The sequence below is a fragment of the Vanellus vanellus genome (genome assembly GCF_965231255.1).
Source record: "Vanellus vanellus genome assembly, chromosome: 5".
NCBI lineage: Eukaryota > Metazoa > Chordata > Aves > Charadriiformes > Charadriidae > Vanellus > Vanellus vanellus.
The window spans coordinates 11398214-11421885 of NC_138910.1; the positions used below are offsets into that span (position 1 = coordinate 11398214).

Below are 23672 nucleotides of genomic sequence, written 5' to 3' on the forward strand. Positions count from 1 at the left end.
CCTGTGATTCTGGCAGTGTCAAAGGAAACTAAATACAAGCTGTGTTAGCTCCTTGGTCTTCAAGAGCGTGACCTTTTTCTTCTTGAAGTATGCAGTACCTGAGAAAGCGTTGTCATTTATCTCTAGTTAATGAACCCCAGGTATCTCTTCCCACCCGCCAGAATAAGGAGGTTTCTGCGTGCGTTCATCAGGAGAAGACAGGTAAGTGTGCCACTCACCAAGCAAAGACCAGTGTTTTCTTGCTTCGTTGGTTTTCATTGGCCTTTATGCTACAACAGTACCCGGGTCACCTGGGTGGCTTGTGGTGTTTGTCTCATGTAGTGTAGAAATCACAAGCTCAGGCTAAAATAAATAAATTGATTTTCTTTTTTTTTTCTTTGTATGAGTCCCTTTAGGAAACTCCCCCCTTCACTCACTGCCTCAGACAGGTCAGTTCCTTAGGGAGAATGTGCAGCGGATGCTGTGGCCCTTGTTCTGGGTAAGGCTGTCCCTACCCAGACCTTCCCAGCTGCCACCAGCCCTGCCGGGGCAACCTGTGGTAGGACAGCAGTAGCTGTGTACCTCAGGTACACCTGAGCTCCTGTGGCAGGCAGCAGGTGGAGACCCATGGTGACTCACAGCAATGGCTGGAGCTGTAAGTGGAGAGGGTGCACAGGCAGAAGAGCGATGGTTTCCCTCATGGTGGATTTGTGAAGGAGCTTTCCTAGCCATTACTTCTGCTGTCCTTGCCTGGTGATGAATCGAAGCCTGTTCTCCTCACCTGTTGATACGACAACTCACGCTAGTGATATGTTTGGCTCGTTTGGGATTTAAAGGCTGTTGTGGAAAAACACCCACTGCCTGAACTACTGTTTATATGCCTGTTCCCTGTTCTTTTCCCTGATCTTATCTGTGATCTGAACAAAAAGTGGTGTAAAAGCTTGGAAGATAATATGCCTGGGTTTTCCCTTAACTTTTGCCCAAGGCATTAGGGTGTGATCTTTCATTTCAGAATCATGTGAGAAACTGGAAGTGGAAAAAACAACCCCTAGGAAATCTGTCATAGTAGTAACCACTGCCTCTGGGGAGGAAATAGAAGATGAGATTGTGGAAATGTACTTTGAAAATAAAAAGAAGTCCGGTGGGGGGGACATCGAGTCCTACATCAAAAAGGATCAGCAAATAATTATCACCTTTCAGGATGAGGAAGGTATGGTCGTACCTTATGGGTCTTATATTAATAAAGCCAGGGATTTGGAGACTGGGAGGAAAAGAGGTAGTAAATGCTATTTATTTTTTTGACGGAGAAGTGAACACTTGCCCTTGTGAAGAAAATTATTTTAAAGTAGCCTCAATTTATCTGTGGTTTTCCTCTACCCTAAATTGCTGTTGGCTACTTGTTAGTGTGTGAAGGATGTATGCAAAAAGAGGAAATTGTTTATGCAGGATAAATAGTTAAATATTTAACATAGTCCAATGTAGTTAAATAATTAATAGTTAAATATTTGTTAAATGCATAAGGTAAGAAGGATGGAAAACCCGTTCTTTATTTGCTATTTATTAGATGTTACTAATCTGGAGAACAGTCTCTTGCACTTGAGGGCAGTAGAAAGGAGGTAGCACTTACCTCAAAACATAACTTTTTTTTTTTTTTTTTTTATTCCTTTGGGGGAGACTGGGGACATGCGGATCATAGAGTAGCTTTTATCTTGACACTAACTTTTTGATGTAGTTTTGCTTTATTTCTGTTTCTTCTGCGACGCGAGAAAATATGGCTGGCCAGATTTTTTAAGTAGAGTGTAATTTAACATGTTGCTCTGCTGTGGCAGGAAGGGAAAATTACATCTTTGTCTGTTTTCCTGTGGAACTAGATGCCCAAGAAGTTTTGCAAAGGAAGCATCACTCAGTGAAGAAGATTGATCTGTTCGTGAAGCCATTGCAAGTGGAGACTGTCCAGGAGCTGTGCCAAGTGGAGGACTCTCAAGGATCTCTTCCGTCTGCCATAGTTGTGCTTGAAAATGTGCAGAAGATGGTAAAAGACTGCATGTTAATTTTGCTGGTGGAGAACATCAGCGGCTTGTCAGAGGATGATGGTGACTTCATTGTCGAAATGATACCTGAAATAAGCGCTGCTGTAGTTACTTTTACTGCAGATATTGGTAAGAAGGAGTCAGAGTTGCACATCTTTTTTATTAGCTACTTAATGTCTGTGAGAGAGAGACTAAGCAGGAAATGAATGATTTCTGTCATAGGTTTAAGGTTTAATTTGGTATTGCATCATTTTAAATGAGGATTTACTTTACTAATGTTAACGATGTACCTTTTATCTGTAAGGTGTAGAGGCCAGTGTAAGTCAGAAAAGGGCTAGCTCTGATTTGGATAGTAAACAGAACAGGTAGGACTAAAGCCAAACATAGAAACAATGAAAGGATGTACTTGTTCTTAGAACAGATGGGTAATAAAGGCTCTCCTTGCCAAAAGGTGTTACACATGTAGTAAGTTTGTGTGGACTTGAGGAGAAAATTGAACAAGTACGTGGAACAGAGCTTTTTAAGGTTATTAAATAGACTGCATCAGGCTTGGGAAATGTACTGCAATAGATTGGAGGCTGGGAGAGGATTAGGGAAGCGGCGTCTTCTTACAGCTCTTCTCTAGATTCCTGTCTCCAGCAACGGCCACAGCAGGTTACTGGGCTGGATGGACCCTGGGACGCTGAGGCAAGTCCAGCTGTCCTTATGCAGGATGGCAGCTGTCAGTTATGTGACACGTGGAATTAACACCATGTGCTCTGTCTGATGCTGCAGTACCAACTAGGTGTTAAGCTACTGTGTGCCCACTGTGGTTTTTTTTTTTAGTGTGTTCAATACCACACGCTTTCTCTTCTGCCTTACTGATGATTGATGACAAAGGCACCTTCCAGGTGACGGAGAAGTGTCAGCTCCTACTTCTCACCAGTGAGAGATTGGGGGGAACTTTCTGGTTCCTGCCGAGACTTATTATTAACAAATTCCATCCCAGGCTGTGGGCAACAATAAGTGGTACGATAAGACCAGATTCAGAATCGGTACAAGGCAATGCCGTAGCTGATGTTGTAGAGATAAAGCACTGCGTTACCAGGAGAACTGAATTAAACTGACAGTGGCGAACTGGTTCCAGGATTCTTTGAGTTTTGCTGCGCTTGAGTCCTTTTGGGGACAAGGTGATTTTACGTGTGTTTGATTCTGGGTGAGGAGGTGGGACAGGAAAGAAGAGAGAATTCTGTCTTCTATGAGGAAAAATAGTAAATCCCTTTAAAGGTAGAACATGGTGAAAACCACTTATATGCCACTTTGAAACAACTTTGTGGCATCTTTTAAAACTATCTTTTACCATGATGATAAGGGGGGGGGGAGAATAGCCCAAAATAGGATGTGTTTGTCATAAAACTGAAAGAAATAACTGTTGACTTATGCCCGATTAGTTGTATAAAGCTATAGCCCCAAAACTTACCTGATTTTATTTTCCTTTGGAGTTAGAGACCCTGTGCTATCCAGTAGGAAAACCAGTGACAAATTCTGGCTTTGGTAGTTGTAGTCAACAATTGTGATCAACCATGTGGTGAATACTAAGTTAGGGATACTGAATATGTGCAAAGAAGTAGTTTTGTGGCACTTCTGAGTTTATACGTGCTCTGTAATTCAGTGCTTTGGTCAATTCAATGATAGTCTGCTAATATCATAGTAGAAAAGCGAGCTACTAGTTTGATCTTGAGTTTTTTTTTTTTCTTTTGTTTTTTTTTTTTTCTTCCTTCTCTTTCTAGATGGAGGGGAATTTGCTGAAAAGCTTAACCAAAACCACAGAGCAAAGCAACAAAATATTACTGCACGGTGCCTTGAGCTAACAAGAAGTGTTAGGGCTGAAAATATACCACCAAACACAGCCAGTGACTATATAACCATCTACTTTGAAAGCAAGAAGAATGGAGGTGCGCAAGTGGTGGATGTTCAGCAGCTGCCTGAGGAAGATGCAGCTATCATTACATTTTATGACCATAAAGGTAATGCAGAAATATGAAGCCTTTTATTTCTCCGAGATCCTTTCACTTAAAGGTCAAAAAGTGGATTTTCTAGAGAAATGCCTACTTTGCCCTCATAAAACAACAGATCTGGTGCTTTGTCAGTAGATCTCTGCTAACTGGAGTGCAAGCTTAAGTTTTGGACCAGCTGGGCATGAGGCATAGAATTTTTCCTTTTTAGGCACAGTTTATTTCACCCAGGCCTTGATCCTTTCAGAGTTGAGGTCACAGTTTGAGTTCCATAGAGAAAGCACAGCCCCACATAATGCAGGAGACTTCTCTCCTTGGCGCCTTCACCACCAGCCACCCCATGGCAATGTGTGCTGTCTGACTCATCTGAGGGCAACTTCTTGGACAGCTTTTTGGCTGGAGAGCAGGTGCTGTGGCTCATCCAGCCAGCGACAGAAACATGAGCATCTGTGGAAGGCAGAGGACAAGGGTGAAGCTGGAGGCATTGCAGTGAAGGGGGGGAGCTGAAGGGATGTTGAAGAAAATAGACGCTCTTTGGCGGAGAAGCGGAGGAGCTGTGATTTGATACAGCTGAGTAACAGCCCAGACAGCTACTGAGTTGGGTGCTTCAAGTACAGCATATAACAGAAGTGGGGACAGAGACAGAGCTGTGCGTATCTCCTCCTGGAGGAGGACAGTGTTGGTTCTTCACTGGATCTCTCTAACTTAGTTTTTGGCATTTTAAACCAGTAAGTCTTCAATACTTTGGGATTATTTCTATCTGGTAAGGGGGGGAAATTAATGTAAAACTATTCTTAGACATAAGAAACACTATGATGTAGAAAACAAAGTTAAAAAAAAAATAAACAACAACCCGAAGATCTTTGGGTTTAAGTGCTAGCATTAATTGTTAGGGTTTTTGTTTGTTCATTTCAGATGTAACCAAGATCTTGGCAAAGCAGCATTCGCTCAACAAAACGCCAATCTCTGTCTACCCTTACTACACCTCGCTGGGAACAGCTCTATATGGAAAGGAAGGGCCACAAGTAAAGAAGCCAGATCCAATTACAGTGCCTCTGGATCCACATATCTGGTATTACTTGCAGAGAAATAATAGGCTAACTAATGCAGTAAGTTGTGAAATGGCAAAGTGTAGTTGTGTGCTAACATGGCCTGAACCCGAATGTGCAAACCCAAAAGTCACTTTGCATCCTTCAGCTACTTTGACTGAGCAGAAGAGATTAGCATTTCGATTGATCAAGACATGGAATGAAAATGTTTCCACGGCATTTTCACATAGCATATCAAAGTACAAAGCAATTAAATGTCAATTAAGTGCAGAGGTGTGGGAAGCCATTAGAAACAGCTTTACCCACGATGAAGTTCTGATAATCCCATGTATTTCCGAGGGTTTACTTGTTCTAGTAGGTGAAGATGAAATTGTGAAGAATGTTGAACAAGAACTGAAGTTTCTGATAGAAAAGGCCACCAGAGAAATTGAAAGAGAAAAGCAAAGAACTGAAGAAATGGTATTAATGGGTCCAGGAGAATATGCAATTGTACAGAGTACTGGTCTTGAAGAAAAAATTCATGCAGAGTTCCCAGCCCTGCAGATAACTTATGATCATTTGCAGAAGGTAATTAACCTATGTGGAGTGCCTGAGGAAGTTTATAAAGTAAAAGGGGAAATATTAGATAATATACGCCAAATGGCAAATAAAACGGTTAAAATCCACCCTTACATTTTCAAGTTTTTAGAGCATATTGATAACGAAACCCTGTCACAGAGCCTGTTTATGTCAAAACAAATTAGTGCCTTTTATGAGCTTGGCACAGAAGCTATTGTCTTGAAAGGGAGTACTCCTGAAGATCTCCTAAAAGCAGAAGAAGAAATAAAGAAGGAACTGGACTACAAAAGCATTACTTTGGAGGATGAGTCAGTCCTCCAGAAGAAGGAATGGAGTATGCTCACCAAGCAAAACTGCTGTAATGAAGATGTAACAGTCATTCAGGCAGAGAGTCAGGTCATCATTGCTGGTTGTTCTCAAGCTGTAGCAAAAGCCTTTGAGGAACTCTTTAATTTTATAGATGAAAACACGCAAGTAAAAAAGGTCATCGGAGGAAAGCCCATCGCAGTCATAATCTTTTTTGAGAAAGAGAAGACCAATGTTTGGGGTGACTTACAGAATAAAGGTGTGAAAGTGGACTTTAGCACACAGAACAAATGTAGAGCTATATCCTTGAGCGGGCCAAGAAGAGAAGTGCTGAAGGGAGCCACCTTAGTTGAGCAAATACTGTCTGGCCTGCATTATAAGCGTGTGGTAATTAACGAGCCAGGAGCCAAGTCATATTTCAAAGAGCGAGAACACTTTTTTGCCGCCACTGCGAAACATGATTTTAAGTGTCTAGTCAGGCTGGAAGAGCAGTCAGAAGAACCGCAAGAACATAGTAATATAGGCAAGCCCTATGAGCAAGTGACCATAGGTGGAATTGTAATAGCGGTTTATAAAGCTGACTTGTGCACTTACCCTGTTGATGTTGTGGTAAATGCCTCTAATGAAGAGTTAAAACACATCGGTGGCCTTGCTGAGGCACTGTTGAAAGCAGCTGGTCCAGAGCTGCAATGGGAGTGTGACGAGCTGATGAGGAAGAACGGGGCTTTGCAGCCTGGGTGTGCAGTTGTCACGGGCGCTGGGAAACTCCCTTGCAAGAACGTCATTCATGCTGTTGGGCCCAGGTGGAGGAAGGATGAAGCAGAAAACTGCGTGCACTTGTTAAGAAAGACAGTGAAGGAAAGTCTGCAGCTAGCCGAAACATACAATCACCGTTCCATAGCTCTGCCTGCTATAAGTGGAGGGATTTTTGGCTTTCCACTGGAACTGTGTACATATTCAATTGTATCCTCCATCAAGGAGACCTTGGAAGAATCCATGGGGGACAGCAGCTTGAAGGAGGTTCATCTTGTGGATATTGCACAGAATAACATTCAGGCTTTCTGCAAGGCACTGAGAGAAGTGTTTTCAGATGATTCAGTCTGGTCACAGCATCAGACCACTACAGTTCATAAGCCTACAGAGAGCAATACTACTCAAAATAGCAAGAAATTCCCATTGGTAAAAACTGAGGAGGGCCTTAACATCATGCTGAACAAAGGAAGCATTGAAGATGCTACAGTAAGTGGTTTATATTATTTGCTTTTAAAATATCAGTGTTTTTTTTAAAAAAAAAAAAAAAAAACCACAAAATGCAAAACCCCCACCAACCTCAGACCATCACCTGTAATTAGTAATGTGACATGTTTGATACGTTACTGAAATTGGCTATCGCTGCTGATTATAAGAACTGCTGTTAGCTGACTGTCTTACACGATAGATACAAATGGCTGCGTAGCATTGTATTTTGTCATCTGCTAACACAGAGGCATGCAGATACCTGTGGTACAGGGTGCATCACAGTTTAGCAGAAGCAGCTGGGGTCAGCAGGAATGGTTCTGGGCTCTGAACCCCCCTGACCCTCCCTTGCTGGGCAGGAACCACCTGCATGTGGTATTGGCCTTCCCAGAAATCCTGATTACAAGAGTGTGGTACCACCACAAAAGCAAAAGAGGGTGTTGGGGGTTGGTTAACACCAGTGCCTTGCCATGCGAGAGTGGCTGGGCTGCTCTCAGATCCACTGTGGTCCCCAGGCAGCACAGCCATGCACATCTTGAGCCCTGCGCCCAAAGCCAGTCTGGTTCTCCCTGCATCTGTCACATCTTGATCTGGAGAACTGTTATCCGTTACGTCATTGGTGAACACTGGCACGAAACGTGCGGTTACTATTGCATTTCTTGTGGAGAACCAACTTCACCGGTCGATTTCCGGTTGCCTCCAGTATTGAATTGCTGTTGGCTGGCTGATAGCTACTATGTCACCGATACTGGAAGCAACTCCTTTCAGAACCCTTTCTGTAGTGGCCAGCAAATCCTTTTAGGAGTGGATGCCTCCCATAGCTTATGCATGCAACTTCTCCAGTTGGCCAGGACAGAATAGACATTAAAATGGGTATAGAGGTCCTCCCTGGGGAGCTCAATTTAGTGCTTGACACAATGTTCATAGCCCTTTGTATTTCTCTCCCTTGTGAGATAGTGCTTTTCTCACTTCTTTCTCCTTAGCTTTCCCCCAGTCTTGTTTATCTTCAGCGGCTCCTTTTTCTCTAGACCAGCCAGGCATGGGAGGTCCTGCTCCCATAGATTTTTGGTTTGCGAGCTTCTCTTGGAGAACAAACTTGCATAAACATTTTTCAAATGGAGGTAGAATGAGTTGACAAGGGATGCAGATTTTTAACGTTCTCCCATTGGGTTGAAATGAATTTCACTGTTAACTCAGTTTTTGTGTTGCTTGGGGCAGGCTCATGATATTAGAATTGAGCATAACTTCTGGTTTATTCCAAAACTTAGTTTGCTCTCGGATTGCTGCCCAAAAAATTTACTTTGTAAATCAGCAGGCAGGCTGTACTTGATGAATTGGTGCAAAATTTAAATTTGATACTTAAAAACTAGAGTTTTTGCTTGTGTGTTTTTCAGACAGACGTTGTTGTCACCAGTGTTACCAGAGATCTCCAGCTTGATAAAGGGCTGCTCTCTAAAGCTTTGCTAAGGAAGGCAGGGCCAATGCTTCAGATGGACTTGAACGAAGAAGGCTCAGGAAAAACACCTGAGGAGGGATCTGTGTTGAAAACAAAAGGTTACAATCTAGGCTGCAGTGTTGTGCTTCATGCTGTTGTACCCGCATGGTCCCAGAAACACGCACCTTCAAAGGTATAAGTTTTTTTTTTTTTTTTTGCCTGAACTCTAATTGGTCTAGGCTTTATAGTGGCTTTAATGCAACTTCTCCTTTGAAATGAGGGACAGTTTTGTGGGAGATGAGAGAGTTTGGGCTCTTCTTTTTTAGCTGTGTGGCTAATCCCTTGTTGACTAATAAATTCCTTGTGATGTATGCAATTATTGTACTTTAATACCAAGAGATAGCTAAAAGGGAAAGTGCTATGTTGCAAAAAAATTTACTTTAAGTAATTGAAAAAAAATTGTGCTTTACAGGTCTTGGGCAACATCATCACAAAATGCCTGCAGATTGCTGAGGAACTGTCTTTAAAATCAATTACCTTCCCAGCGATTGGGACAGGGAATTTAGGATTCCCAAAGTCTGTTGTTGCTAAATTACTGTTTGACAAAGTGTTTGAATTCAGTAGTAAAAACAGAGTAAATTCTCTTGAGGAAGTTTACTTTCTGTTGCACCCAAAAGACACCGCTAATATTCAGGTGAGTCACTATGTTTTTCTGTCACTGTTACATGCTGTTTTATTTGGGTCTATCTCATGGTACTTGGCTATCTGATGATCTCCAAAGAATCCATGGGGTGCTTGGTCTTACACCGAAGAAGTGTGCTGACAGTCTCTCTTGTCTGTACTGAAAGTTCTCTTTTTGATTCTATCCCTCATGGTCACCTGCCTGTCCTGTACAACTCTGCTCCCTTCCTGTCCTTTTCTGTTCCCTGGCAATAATACAGATGCAACTGTAATTACTCTTTATCTAATGATGTCGCGTAATTCTTCAGTATGTTGGTAGGACTCGCCTACAGATAAATTTGCTGAAACTCCTGCATAGATGTCTTCGCTCTTGGAAAAAGGAGTGCTTTCAGTGGAATGCTAATGTTGTTTTAGGAAGAAAATTATGCTAAGATTGCCATGCTGGTAAACTTCTCCATTAGAAAACCTGTCTGTATTCCGCATCCCCCTTTCTTCAGTATCACGTTAGCACAAATTTTCTATATCTGTGCTCAGGTTACTCGTTTCACACATGACTCTCTCAAAAGGGTGCAGTCAAGCTGTGAATTAATGTCCAGCATTATTGTCCAGTGTTCCTGCATCTGTTGACTTCTGTTATTTTGTGCAGTAGCTAATACATTTTGAAGGGCCAAACTTGAAGGCTACTGCACCAAAGCCTGAGTTGTTGTGCATAGAGGAGGGTGGCATTAGCTGTGAGACTTGAGTTAGAGTGTAAAGTAGCCCCTCAGCGTAGGGGTGCCGTCTGTTCACGTACCCCTCTGGAATGTAAGTAGGGCTTGGACTTGGTCACTTACCTATTCTGTCTATTGCTCACCTTGCTCTCCAAGAACAACGGTGTCAAAACTCGCCATTGGCATTATGGCAGATGGTATGAAGTAATTTGCATTAAGCTCCTTCTAAATGCTTTTTAACTTTACTTTTCTAACCTGTATTTCTACTGTGTAATCTAAAGACTTCTACAGAGGTTGACTGTAATTTCCTTCTGTAGGAATTTGTAGATGAACTTGAAAACAGATGTGGAAATACTGTAGAACTTGAAGTGCAGAAGAGTTCTCCAAATAAGGCTAGCCAAGGGGCAGGTAAGCTTGTTCCACAGAAGTTCTGTGACTAGTGGATATATATATTTTCTTTTTTTAATTCTTTTAAATATTCTAGGGAATGCATTCATTATGGATGTTTAGGTATTCGTTTGGTGAGCATATAATTCCCAAAGTCCAAGTAACAGTCAAAGTGGCTGATGTAAAGGCAGCATATGGTATTTTTAGGCTGAGTGTCTGTAATGTCTGAAACAGTGTTGGAGATGCTAAGAAAAAAAAAAAGTACCCGTGATTCATTATCTGGATAGTGCCCCTACAAATCTGGACAGCCGAAGTTATCATGTGCCAAGGGCACAAGTACGGCTTTTTCTTTTGTTGCAGCAGTACTTGATTAGATCATGAACAGGTCGGAGTCTTCCTATGTCCTGGGAAGGCAGGTGAATTCTTGCTTTTATGACTTAAAGTGGCCTCTTTGTATTCTCATAAGTCTTTTACACATTCAGACGAATAGCAAAACCAAGCTGAAATATCTTTGGTGTTATCCAGCCTAATGGAACTGCAGTGTGTAGAAAATAAGTTACATGTTGAAAGCGTCATCAAGTTTTTACAAATAGTGCATAGGTAAAAAGTTCCTGTCAAGCAGTAGAGAACCTGCCTGAAAACTGTGTGAGACAGAGGAGCAAGGGAGCGAGACTTGGAATGTTTGCTGCTCTCTTACCTTGGAGTTTCGCAAAGGCTTATATAATAAAACATCACAAAGTAGTGTCTGTATACCAGGTGTGCAGCAAAACAGGGTTTTTCTTTCATCTCAGCATGAATAGCAACGGTGGGAATAGGTGAAGGTTGATCAGAGACTCTTGTGAGAAGGAATGATTTTCGGTTAACGTGGCAGGCAGTCCTCTTCCCTGGCCGAGTCTGGAGGCAAACTGTGGTCTCTGTAGGCGCTGTACCCATGAACTAGTCCCTTATCTCTTTGCTCCCTTCTGCTCAGGGTCTGCATTTCTTTCTTGCAGCTTCCTCTGATACCTCTTCAACCCCAGCAGAGGATGTACATGAAATGAGGATTGGCTCCATTGTGTTCCGGGTGGCGAAAGGTGATATTACCAAGGAAGAGGGAGATGTCATTGTAAACGTAACAAACCAAACCTTCAGCCTACAAACAGGTATTTTAATTGGTATTGTATGTGAAAACAGTACATGTGGTTGGAAGGGTTGGATAAGAAGAGTAGGACGTATTCTTTTCAAGGTTTCAAACCCTTTTGTTTCACGGTTGCTTTCTGTTTTTCTTCTTGGGGTACAAAGGTTCAGTTAGGAAGTGTCTGAAACTTTCTCTTTCTTGTTAATCTATGTTACAAGGTGGCATGTTTAAGACCCTTGCAGAAAGGGAAACTAATATTTTTTTTATAGAATCTTTTTATAGAACATCTCTTGGACTAAAGGAGAAGACAAACCTCTGAGATTTTGACCTCAGTGAAACCTGTTAGGTACTTTAGACATCACTTTGAATTGAAAAGCATAAGTCTAAAACTTAGGCAACAGTGCTTTTCAACTATAACCTTTACTGTTATCAGGATTAAGATATTTTAAGTATTTTGTGGTACACAGTTCTGCCTCAGATGGGACTTTAACGGCATTTACAGTAGTAACAGTGGACTTGTATGCCCCTTCTCATTTAAGGTGTCTCCAGAGCAATTCTAAGCGGTGCTGGAAAAGCAGTGGAAGATGAATGTGCTCAACTAGGTATGGTACAACATTTTTGTCCTGCTTTCTGAAGGTGTTCATGCATAGCATGGAATCTGTTGGAATACTTTCTCAGTGCCTACTGTACATCTGTCTGTATTATGCACTGTGTTACATCAGCTAGTTTTTAATCAGCTACTGTAATATTTGTAAAACGTCTAAAGAGTGAAGGAAAAGAAAAATCTTCAGGAAGAGAGGGCTTCTAAGCATATGTAAAGAACTAAACCTATTCGTTATTGCATCCTCTTATTACAATAGAGCTTTCCTAGATAAAAAACAAATCAAGTCTACATCAGACAGAGCCATGAGCAAGGGATGATGTTGGCAGAAATGTTAACAGAATACGTCACTGGAAGCAACTGTCTACCTGCAGCTCCTTTTGTCATTCCCGAGTGACAAAATACATGTTTGCTGTTGGCTGAACTAGCAACCCACTACCACATGCTCTGTGTGACCAAGAGGGCAAAACTAGCGAAGTTGGGTTCCTGCCTCAGAAGAGGCATTTATTTGTAGACCAAATTCAGCTACTGAATAGCAAATGCAAGGGATGGGGAGTAGGGATGGACAAGTATGTGGTTTAAAACCCCACCAACTAAGGGAAGCAGGAAAGGGTGTGAAGGTCAGCTGGGAAGACCAACCAAAGGAAAAAGAATTATGTGGAGGAGATAAGAGGTAAACCTGTGTTGCACGGGCCGAGAGGGTAATTCAGGCCAGGTGCCTGAAGGTAGGTGGCATGCTTGTGCGTGTGTGAAGACAGGGTAGTACTAGTCTGCAGGGCAAACTTGGCAAATAAAGGCCCACAAAATGTATTTGCCAAATGAGGGAAATATTTTACAAACATAAAATGAATCCTTCTGCCTTGAAACTGAACATAGAGAGAGGAGGGGGTTGCACAGTTTGTGGAAGGAGACTTGGAGCTTCTCTTGGGGCATATTTTTCACCATTTATCTCCTAATGAGGATTAGTACATGTCTATATTGTGGACAAGTGTTGATTGATTATGTTCTCCTACTTGATGTTTCAGCCTCACAACAGAACAAGTGCTATATTACCACTCAAGGAGGAAGGCTGCCATGCAAAAGAATAATTCATTTTGTTGCCCAAGATGATATCAAGTTCCTTGTCTCCAAAGTGCTTCAGGAGTGTGAATTACAGCAGTATACCTCAGTCGCCTTCCCAGCAATTGGAACAGGTCTGTCTCCCGTCTGAAATGGGTTCAGTGCATTCAGCTGATGGATTCTGCTGATCTCAGGGCTCAAACGCTGAGTTGGATTTATCTGGAGGGTTTATTCTTTGGTGAAAATACACTCAGAAACTGCAGACTTTAAAACTGTTATTAGAAGCTTATGAAGACCTAGAAAGTCTCACTCCTTGCAGTCAGCTAGTATGTAAATAGTATGAGTGCTCTAGAGCTGACACTTCCTTGCTAACAGGGATTCAAAGGTATGCCTATACTTCTTGGAGAACCATAAATATTAGTCACAGCAGCCTGATATGCATGGGCAGCTCATCAGAGAATAATCCAGAGAGCTGCTACTCCATTGCTCAAATCAGTAGATGATGCAACTCTGGCTAGCAGCCACAAAAGCAGGGTTGATATGGATGGAATGTCAGCCTGTCGAGCAGGACAGGTTGTTTCTTTTTCTTCTCTTGTTATTTTCAGTTTGATCAGTAGAAATCCCTAGAGTCAAAGGATCCAGAACTGGGCATGCAGAGACCTCACACGCAAATAAAACAAAACTTGTTTTTTCAGCAAAGAGTTGGCTATTGGGCCATTGAGTGTCAGACCTGTGGCCTATTAGGTAACCAAGCTGTATTGTATACATCATAATCTGATCAGTCATCATGTCAACAAAAGTAAAATTCTGTTTATCCCTTGCTGGAAAGGTGGTCTTGAACCTCCTTTTCCTGATAAATAGAAACCTTTCTTAATTGCCAACCTGAAGTTATTTCCGACTTGTTTGTGATCCAAGTGATTGTGGATATCTTCATAACTGTTCTTTCAGAGATGTTTTAACCATTTGTAACAGTTATTAATGCTTTTTAAAACCAAAATGTTTATAACTTGTTTCAGGTGAGGCAGGCCGTGATCCAGCTGTAGTAGCTGACGACATGATAGATGCAGTAACTGACTTTGCAAGGAGTAACGCTGCTCCATCTGTGAAAACTATTAAAGTTGTCATCTTTCAGCCACATCTGCTGAGCGTGTTCCAGAAAAGCATGCAGAAAAGAGAAAGGCCTGCTAAAACAGCAGCTAAAACGTTGTTTTCCAAGTTAAAATGTAAGTAGATGTCACTTAAATACGTACTCCATCCTTGGAGGTGTTCAAGGCCAGGCTGGATGGGGCTTTGAGCAACTTGGTCTAGTGGGAGGTGTCCCTGCCTATGGCAGGGGAGTTGGAACTAGATGATCTTTAAGGTCCCTTCCAACCTAAACCATTCTATCATTCTATGAAATACAGGTGTTAGATCAATCTGTTTAGCACCAGCTGATAATAGTTGATGTTAATTGCAACATTGTGTATTTCAATGCAGCATTCTGGAGCTCTGAGAAACCTTCCCCAAAGGAAAAAAACAAAGCAGTTTTGGAAAAGAAAATCGACGTAGCTGTTGTGCAGATTTGTGGTGAAAACAAAAAGAAGGTGGAAGAAGCTGAAAACTGGTTGAAAACTGTAATTTTAAAGGAACAGTTTAAAACACAAATCACAGATGAGTTTATCTTTTATTTTGGCGAAGCGGAGAGTGAGGAACTGCATGACCTACAAAAGAAATTAAGTATTGCTCTCTATTTGGATGGTACCACTGTTCAAATTTCAGGTGTTGAGAAAGATGTCTGGATTGCTTATTCAAATATTCGGGAAATGATCCACAGGGTAAAAGCTGCTAAACAGGAAGAGACCAGGGCAGAACTTTTACAAAACTTAATCGAGTGGAAATATTTTGAAAAGGATTGCTACGTGCCCTTCAACAGTCTCACAAATATGCACTTGGAAGAAGCTTTCATAGGAGAGCAGAAAGACATTTCAGTCATCATTAATAAGAAGAAATACACAGTGAATGTAAAAGCTAGATATGCTGTGGATGACCAAGGAAACCAGACACGCATTATACGTGTTGATAAATCTGAAGGTAAGTAAAAGCATCTTGACAGACTGATGTTCCCACGTTCAAACCAGGTTGCACGCAGCCTAGAAGACTAAGAAATGGTAAGAATATGCAAAATATTGTTAAGAGCTTTGTGAGGGTCCATTTCTGGAGAATGTAGAAAGGAACTGAATTGGGAAACAAAAATAAAAGAATCGTGCAGTTATTTAAATTAATTGGAAGAATAGGTAACGTGTTCTGAGGTTCTTAACAGGGTTACTAGCAATAATTAGATGTTTGTAGCAGTTGTCATTCTTGATCTCGGCTAATTTCTGTTCTTGAGATGTACCCTCTTCCATTTACTTCTGGTCCTATACAATATAAGGAGCTACCTTTTTCTTACTTATGAATACAGGGCTTTTCCCAGTTTATTATTTGTGCTGCTGTGACTCAGTTTTGCAGGGGCACATTTTATACCTTAATGGGAGTAACTTTTTTTCCACTTAATGCTTGAAAGTGGACAGGTTTAAGTAACTGTGCAGCTCCCTGTGCCTTAGTAATGCCTCCTGCACATATTTTCATATTTTTATTTTTTGTTTTCTTACCAAAAAATGTCACTTCTAATTGAGTGAACCTATAATGCTGGAAGTCTGTAGCATATGCTTCAGTCAGTGTTACTGTTCGGCGATGCAGCTAGATACTAGGCCTCATGTGAAATGAGAGAAGGGAAGAAAGGGAAGACTGGAGAGTATATTCTTGAACTTTTTAATTTAAAAACCTTCTGTGTTCAGGTGCTTTGCTCCTAGTCTCCTTGTTGATGAGGATTAAATACTCAGTAAATCTGCATTTGCTCCATGTCCTTGAAAACTTGATTTGCAGGGAAGGCTACTGGTAAAAGATGTTGCAAAGTGTCCCTCTTCAGCTGCGAAGAACAGATTTGTCTGCTAACTCGGGCACATCAATTTCCAGTGCAGTGGCAAACTAGAAACTGCAACACCCTAATACTCTGGTAAAAGACCGATGGAATGCTCTTGGCTGACAAAGACCAGTAGCCACTAGTGATAAGTTAGGTGTATGGGTGTTAGAAGAGTTTGTAGCAGGGCGTATTTCATTTTAAGCAGAGGATTTGTGTAAATGTGATTGATTGTGTTTCTCCTGCAGATCAGGAGTCAACGGTTCTCCCCGCAACGTGGGACGATATGCAAAAACAGCGACTCAAAATAGTGGAGCTAAAACCAGAAACAAAAGAATATAGAGATGTGCAGCAAAGGTTTCTGAAGAGCTGTCAGTCATTAAAAATTGAAAAGGTAAAAGCATGTCATTGGCTCTGAGCATAAATACTTTGATAATAAGTGATGAAGAATACTTGTAACAAGGGAAAAATAAATTCCACTGGGCTTTCTGAAGTTGTGCAAGTCTTCATGGCTGTCCATAACTTTAATCAGCATCAGTTTCATGTTGCTGTTGAGGCATTTGGAATGATTCTTAAGCAGTCGCTTCCTCAGCACCCAGGGAGAGTGCTCTTCCTTTAAATCACTTTTGCTATAGTAGAGCACAGCGTTTGCTCGCTTAAGCCATGTGTGCTTTGCAGGTAGGCATGTCATCCATGCCCCAGAAACCTGTGAAACTGTCCTATATTGTTTCCTGTGGAATGTTTCTGTCATGTTTTGGGCCGGGTTCTGCTGTCCGTCATGCCAAAGTTTGGAGTGTTTTCATGAACTTATTTCATAATCTGGTATACACGCATCAGAGATGGGAGTAGAATCTTGGAAGCAGGTTGAGTAGTTGATACACTGTTGTTTCCATAACAGCAAGCTAAAGAAAATTAATGTGTCTTGCTTTCAAACTTTGCAGATTGAAAGGATACAGAACCCATTTTTTTGGAAGGCCTACCAAATAAAAAAGCGTGAGATGGATAACAAAAATGTTAACATAAATAATGAGAGGCTTCTGTTTCATGGGACAAGTAAGGAGTCGTTAACCTTAATTAACAACCATGGATTTAACCGGAGCTACGCTGGAATGCACGGTAATGTGAATTTCAAAACAACTCTTGTTTTCCTGAATAGGGCTAGGACTGATTTGCTATGCCACCTGTGTAGTCCTGCCTTGTATGCAAAATTATTTTTGTTAAATCTCCCTATTGTAAATAAAAAGCAAAATTTTCAAGAGATTCCCAGGCTCTGAAGATGGCAGATAAGTGATTGCTGCTACTGAAATGCTCACAAACGCTTGTTTTTCTGACTACAGCTGCACTCTTTGGAAATGGAACGTACTTTGCTGTTAACGCCATCTATTCTGCCAATGACACCTACTCTAAACCAGACATGGATGGGAAGAAGTACATGTACTTGGCTCGAGTCCTTGTTGGAGAATATTCTCGGGGGACAAAAGGATCAATTACTCCAGCAGCAAAAAATGCTAGTAACCCTGTAGATCTGTTTGATAGTTCAACTGATAATGTGAACCAGCCATCCCTGTTTGTCATATTTAATGACATTCAAGCTTACCCAGAATACCTTATCACTTTCACTAGATAAGCATTTTGATTGCAGCCAAGATTGTATGTCTTTCTGTCTTATAACTGAAACAAGTATAAGAAAATACACAATGAAAACAATAAATAGTTTTATCAAATTAAATTCTTAAAGCTTGTTTATATTTAAGCAACCTCTGGCAATTTTTGATAGCACTGAAATAGTCTGCTTGTTTACACTCAGAGTAAGTGAGCGTATTTAACACTCGAGCTTGTTATTCTACTGAAAACTGCTGCTAGACTACAGGTCAAGCCTTTATACTGTATTAGCCTTTCCGTGCAGCCTTACGGCCATCCTGGTTGGACTAGGAAGTAAGGACTAGTGGGGGATTGGAAGAGACCTTCTTTCAGCCACTGGCCGCTTGATGTTGCATTTCTGATGGCTTCTTACACTCTGTAAATGATAGTTTGCATCATGAATTATGGTATAGTGGTTTTCAATAAACAAACTAATTTTAGTTAACAGCTTGTGTTTGCCTAAACCTCCCCAAACGTTTAACACTTGGTTTTTGACGTCTCAAATATGGCTTGGTTTTAATAGAATAACCCTCCCTGGCAAGTTAATAAGAGGTTCTATAGAAGGTTATAGAAGTTGTATGAGTTACTTGCATATTGCCTAAGAGAGACAGGAAAGATGTTTCTGTGATCATATACCAGCTGCAGCAACCTTCCTTTGATCTTAAGGCGAAATGGATAGAGCAAAGAAGAACACAGAGGGGTTTAGGGGAGTTGCTGAGACTTAAATAAATAGGTTATCTCAAAGGGGTGATCATTAAGCCAAAGTTCAGAGTTTCATGTTGGAGGGGGCAAGAGGCAAAGCAACATCATCTTCTTTGTAGCATGTTGATGGAATAAAAAAAATATGCCTCAGCCTTAGATACTGTAACATCTTCTAGTGAAAAAAACACAGTGATGCATCCACCTCCAAATTCTAAAAGCCCTTGACTCCTCCAAATGTATCAGGTTTGACTTCTTATTTGGTTGGATGATGAAGAGAAAATCTTCCAATATTTGCTTTACGTAGGTTGCTGTTACTTAAAAGTTTTACCGTGGGTTGGTGTCTCCGTCTGAGTAATAATCACTACAGGGTAAACATTGCCAGGGCCACGTTTTCTAGGGAAGGTGGGGTGAAATAATGCGAGCGTGCAAGTATCTCAGCAGAGCTGTAGGCATCAGGCTGTTTGTTCGCACCCTGCCCCATCACTGGTGCTGGAACCACTCGCTTTGGGCTTTCTTACTTTTGATCACATCAGTTTTCTAACTGTTGAAAAATGCTGACTGTTGTATTCCTGGTGCTTGAAATCAAGATATGGGCATGGGGGCCAAAAGTCTAAATTTTTGCTTTTAAAATGAATAAACTTAATTGATACCTGTAGCAAATTATGTCACTGGTTCATCAACACGACAGGAGGCAGAGGTGATGGCTTGGGGTGCTCCACTGCAGCTGATGAGTCACTGGTATCACTCTGACCTTTCTCCTCAGGAGACAGTAAAACATCTGTTCTCAGCTTCTCCATCACCACAAGAAGCCGTGGAGAACACCAAAGTGTCTTTTCCACCAGTGCTTGCGTTCCAGGCGCCTAGGGCATCCAGCACGGCTGTCCTGGTTTGAGGCAGAGCAAAACCAATCTTCTTTTCAGTAATTTTACTTTATGGTGAAGTCTCTTTTAATGGACTGCACTCCGAAATGAAGGGCATGTTTTTCAGACAGTGCTTCTAGCAGTGATAAGGTCTGATGTTTATAGTTACTCCTAAGGCATGGTATGCAGAGAGGCTCCTGCTTAGACTTATTGCCGTAACAACCAAGGCCACCTTGCTTGTATATGTGCCAACGTGGAGGGCTGAAAGCTGAAGAACATAGCGGGGTCCCACCTGTGGGGAGGAGCGGACAGGACAGGTGACCCCAAACTGACCAACGGCGTATTCCATCCCATCTGCCTCCTGCGCAGTATAAACGGAGGGATCAGAGGGTCAGCCTTCTTCCTTCGGTGGCTGATGTCCGAGGAGGACTCTGTTCATCTGCCTGTGATCCCCATCTGTGCATTCCTGAACCCAGTTCCCGTCCGCCACTCTGAGTCCAGTTCCAGTGCCGGCCGATGATGTGATCGTCATCCAGGGAGCTTGAGATTGGTTTTGTATATATTTACATATATTTATTTCCTTATTAATATTATCTTTTCTTTTTACTGTTAATACTTTGTTAGAGCTGGTTTAGGGTTGGGTTTTTTTTTTTCCCCCAACACGTAAGTCTCTCTCCCCTTCTGGGAGAAGTAGTTGAATATAAGGGAGTTAATAACATCCGTGGTTCGGTTCGTGGCCAGCCCAGCCCACACCTTGGCCAGTAGCCCCGGGCTCTGCCCAGGCGACGGGTAAGAGCCGCTGCTTCCCCAGACGAGCCTGGTACCACCTACAGGCCCGGGGGGAGGGGGGGGAGGCCGATGGCTGCCAGGGGACCTCGTTCCTCCGGCAGCCCACCGGGCTTCCAGCTCCCAGCAGCGGCAAGGACGGGACATCCGCTCAGGCGGAGGGAGTGCCTGAGGCAGTTTTGGGTGTTTTAGGAAAGGAGGGCAGGTGCGACGCTGGGACCGCCGGTTGAGGAGAAGCCGGTCTGGGGCGGGTGTGTGGTGACAGACGGCGGCCGAGGGGGAGCGGGGAGGGAACCCGCCTCACCCTCCTCCGCGGCGTCCCGGGCCCCGCCTGACGGGAAAGGCGGTGAGGCCGCCCCGCCCCGCCGTGCGCCGCCGAACGGAAGCGAAAAGCAGTGGTGTGAGGAGCCCGGAGACACCATGGCGAGTGAGGGGCCGCGCGCCTTCCCGCTGCTGGTGCGGGGCGACTGGGGGTGCGCCGAGCCCTCGCCCGCCCTGAGGAAGAAGCTGCTCTGCTACTTCAAGAGCCAGCGGCGCTCGGGCGGCGGCGAGTGCGAGCTGCGGGACGGCACCGCCACCGGGGACCTGCTCGTCTGCTTCGCCCAGCCCGAGGGTGAGCGGCCGGGGCCGGGGGAGGGGCCCAGGCGGCGGCGGCGGCCGAGGGCGGAGGGGGCCCGCGAAGGGGTCGGTGCATCGGCGGCCCGCGGGAGGGAGCGACTGGGGGCGCGTTGCTCACCAGCCGTGGCTTTCTGCAAGTTAAAATGTGTTATAATGACTTAGTTATCACGTGTGGTGCGATACATACAGTCTGGCGCGTGTGATGCTAGATGGTCTTCAAGGTCCCTTCCAACCTAAATCGTTCTGTGATTCTATATACACCTTTGTAGTACACAATATGTCATATACATCCTGTAATATGCAATATTGACTATATAATAGGTATTTGCTTATATATGATGAAATTTGGTGCTTAGTGCTAACTTCTAGATTGCATTTTGAATAACTCCAGGCTATAAGTTAATAAATGTGCCCTACCAGGTATATATGCATGTATATTAATTTCGATGCACAGTAGTATTCTCTAGATTGCACTTGGAATAGAAGCATAGAATGGTTTAGGTTGGAAGGGACCTTGAAGACCATCCAGTTCCAACCCCCCTGCCATAGGCAGGGACACCTCCCACCAGACCAGGTTGCCCAAGGTCACGTCCAGCCTTGAACACCTCCAGGGATGGGGCCTCAACAACCTCTCTGGGCAACCTGTGCCAGTGCCTTACCACCCTCAGAGTGAAAAACTTCTTCCTAATATCTAATCTAAATCTCTCCTCTAGTTGGAAACCATTACCTCTCGTCCTACCGCTACGTTCCCTGATAAAGAGTCCCTCCCCATCTTTCCTGTAGGCCCCCTTTAATAATAAATAATAATAAAGTTTATGTTAGTATAACTTAATATACGTTGCAGTTACAGATATATATTAAAATATGAAATATATAATGTGTGTGTATTTATATAAAGTTGCAGCAAGGTGGAAAGCATTTAGCTGCAGTTTTGTTAAATGTATACATATACATGTATGTACACACTTTTTTTTTTTTTTTTTCTGCCTATCATGCTTCCCAGTTCCTGACTCGACCAGCTGGTAAGTTCAGGACATGCAGTCCCAAGCCATTTTTTGACACTGGCTGGAAGAGGGTGTGCAAGGTGTGGGGCCGGTACTCGGACCCTCATGCTGCAGTCCCAGGGCAGGGCTGCCTGCTGGACACCAGCCATGAAATGTGTGGTGGAGCTGAGCTTTGTATCACTTGCTGGTTTTTGGTTTGGTTTTGGTTGGTTTTGTTTTTTTTTTTTTTTTTTTCAGAAATAATATCCTCTGCTGTTCTTCGGTTCCTTTTCAGGAGGAAAGCCTTGTGTGTGCTGTGTTAGCATTATTGAGTTTAAAGCTCTTTCGTTTTGTGGCACAGTACGTGCATCCTAATATAACAGTGGAAAAGTGCTACACAATTTGAGGTTGTATTTCTATTCAGATTTTCACTGTTTTTCTTTTTGTTCTTATTTAGTGAAGCAGCAAGTTCTTGAGAGACAGTCTCATGAGCTGTATTTAGGAGAAAAAGGAGTATTGAAGTTGATTGTCACAGAGCCTGAAACAGCACTAGCTGCTGAAGGGGAGGCAATTGAAGAAAAACTAGTTCCCACAAAGGTGAATAAAAATTGTAATCCTAACCAGAGCTTTGAAATAGTGGTGAGAGCATCACATCAGTCACTAATATTTTGCTTTCATTTTATTTTAGGCTCTGGATGCCATGGGCAACCTTCAAACAAAAGGTAAAATGTTATCCATCACTCTGTGTGCTGATTCGTCATAAAACGAAAATGTTGGTGCTTTTCTCTGCACACAGCTCCAGTTCTGTGGGGAGTTGTACCGAGAGTTTCTGAGTTTGGCAGCCCGACTCAGGTTATACAGGGAAAGATGTCTGGCCAGGGACACTATGGAGTTTATCACCAAGGATGGAGTTCACCTTGCCAGACTTAGACCACATGCCTGGTTTGAGCTTCTAAAATAGCCTTTTTAATCAAAGGAACATCTCCAAAGAGGGATTTAGTTCTGTTATCCTGCATAACTGCTCTAAGATAAGATCTGCGTAGAAACATGTAGATTGAAGGTCTTAAGCCCAGGCCTGGTGTATTTGTACTCCCTAGACTTAGGAGAGTCTGTAAAGGCAAGTGGTGCATCTCCCAAGTACCTCAGTGACTTTGGTCCTCTTTCAGCAATATTTTGCTCAGCTTTGTGGTTCAAAAAGCAATCTAGAAAACAGTACTGTGCACCCAAACGTGACGCCATCCGTGAAGAGTAAATACTCAGTCCCAAGACAGACCGGTTAACCAGGAAGTTCTTCAGGAATCACCCCTCTATCTTTTCCTTTCCATATGAAGTCTTGTTCGGTGCAGTTTTGGGTGGGTTTCCTCCTTTCAAAATTAGGTACTCAAAGTTGTCATCTGCTATTTTTTGGTTGTACTAGAGAGGACCCTGAATATCTCCAGATGCTGCTCTGAATTGCTTCGTTGGGTCATCTTTCAGTTTTGGCTTTTTTGTACTTTTGTCATTGGTCACAGTGGAGCAGGTGATTCCTGTTGGCAATCTGGAAATTAATATCTAGCATCTGTGGTTGTTTCTTTTGTTTTCCTCTTGTCGGGCTTATGCTGGTAGGCCTTCAAAGGCAGCTGTTTTCTGTAACTGTTGTGGGTTTGGTATCAGTTGTTGTACCTCTGGAGACCTTGTAAACCTGGCAAGCGGGCAGAGCCAGCTTGTTTGCGCTGCCACCTGCTCGAGCCTTCCCACCCCACGTCTCTATCTCTGTCCTTGGGGCTGCCCCCCACGGCCAGCCTGTTGGGCGCTGCTCCAGAATTTAGGGATTTTTAGGTGTTCTTGAGCAAAAGCAAGCAGAGACCTTACCTGCCTCCCCTGTCCCGGGTCAGATATACAACTGCTCCACCGAGCTCCTCTCCCCTCAGTTGTACGTCCTCTGCCACAGCCAGAGATGGTGGCTCTGGAGGTTTACACTGAGGGCAGTGAGCGTCAGGGTTTCATTTGATGTTTGTCTCCC

General features: G+C 42.9%; 1 protein-coding gene across 1 annotated transcript in view; it reads left to right on the plus strand.

Moving 5' to 3' along the window:
• PARP14 (poly(ADP-ribose) polymerase family member 14) overlaps positions 1-23672 on the plus strand; it is a 42067-nt gene continuing 18395 nt past the window's right edge. Inside the window, exons 1-19 of the mRNA XM_082483440.1 lie at positions 1-201; positions 992-1189; positions 1851-2138; positions 3779-4015; positions 4919-7155; positions 8547-8780; positions 9060-9281; positions 10296-10386; positions 11358-11507; positions 12022-12084; positions 13109-13276; positions 14159-14365; positions 14619-15212; positions 16329-16474; positions 17022-17196; positions 17418-17695; positions 20262-20682; positions 22128-22267; positions 22359-22392. Coding sequence (XP_082339566.1) covers positions 90-201; positions 992-1189; positions 1851-2138; positions 3779-4015; positions 4919-7155; positions 8547-8780; positions 9060-9281; positions 10296-10386; positions 11358-11507; positions 12022-12084; positions 13109-13276; positions 14159-14365; positions 14619-15212; positions 16329-16474; positions 17022-17196; positions 17418-17695; positions 20262-20682; positions 22128-22267; positions 22359-22392 — 5995 coding nt within the window. The 5' untranslated portion in view covers positions 1-89. The remainder of the gene's footprint in view (positions 202-991; positions 1190-1850; positions 2139-3778; positions 4016-4918; positions 7156-8546; positions 8781-9059; positions 9282-10295; positions 10387-11357; positions 11508-12021; positions 12085-13108; positions 13277-14158; positions 14366-14618; positions 15213-16328; positions 16475-17021; positions 17197-17417; positions 17696-20261; positions 20683-22127; positions 22268-22358; positions 22393-23672) is intronic.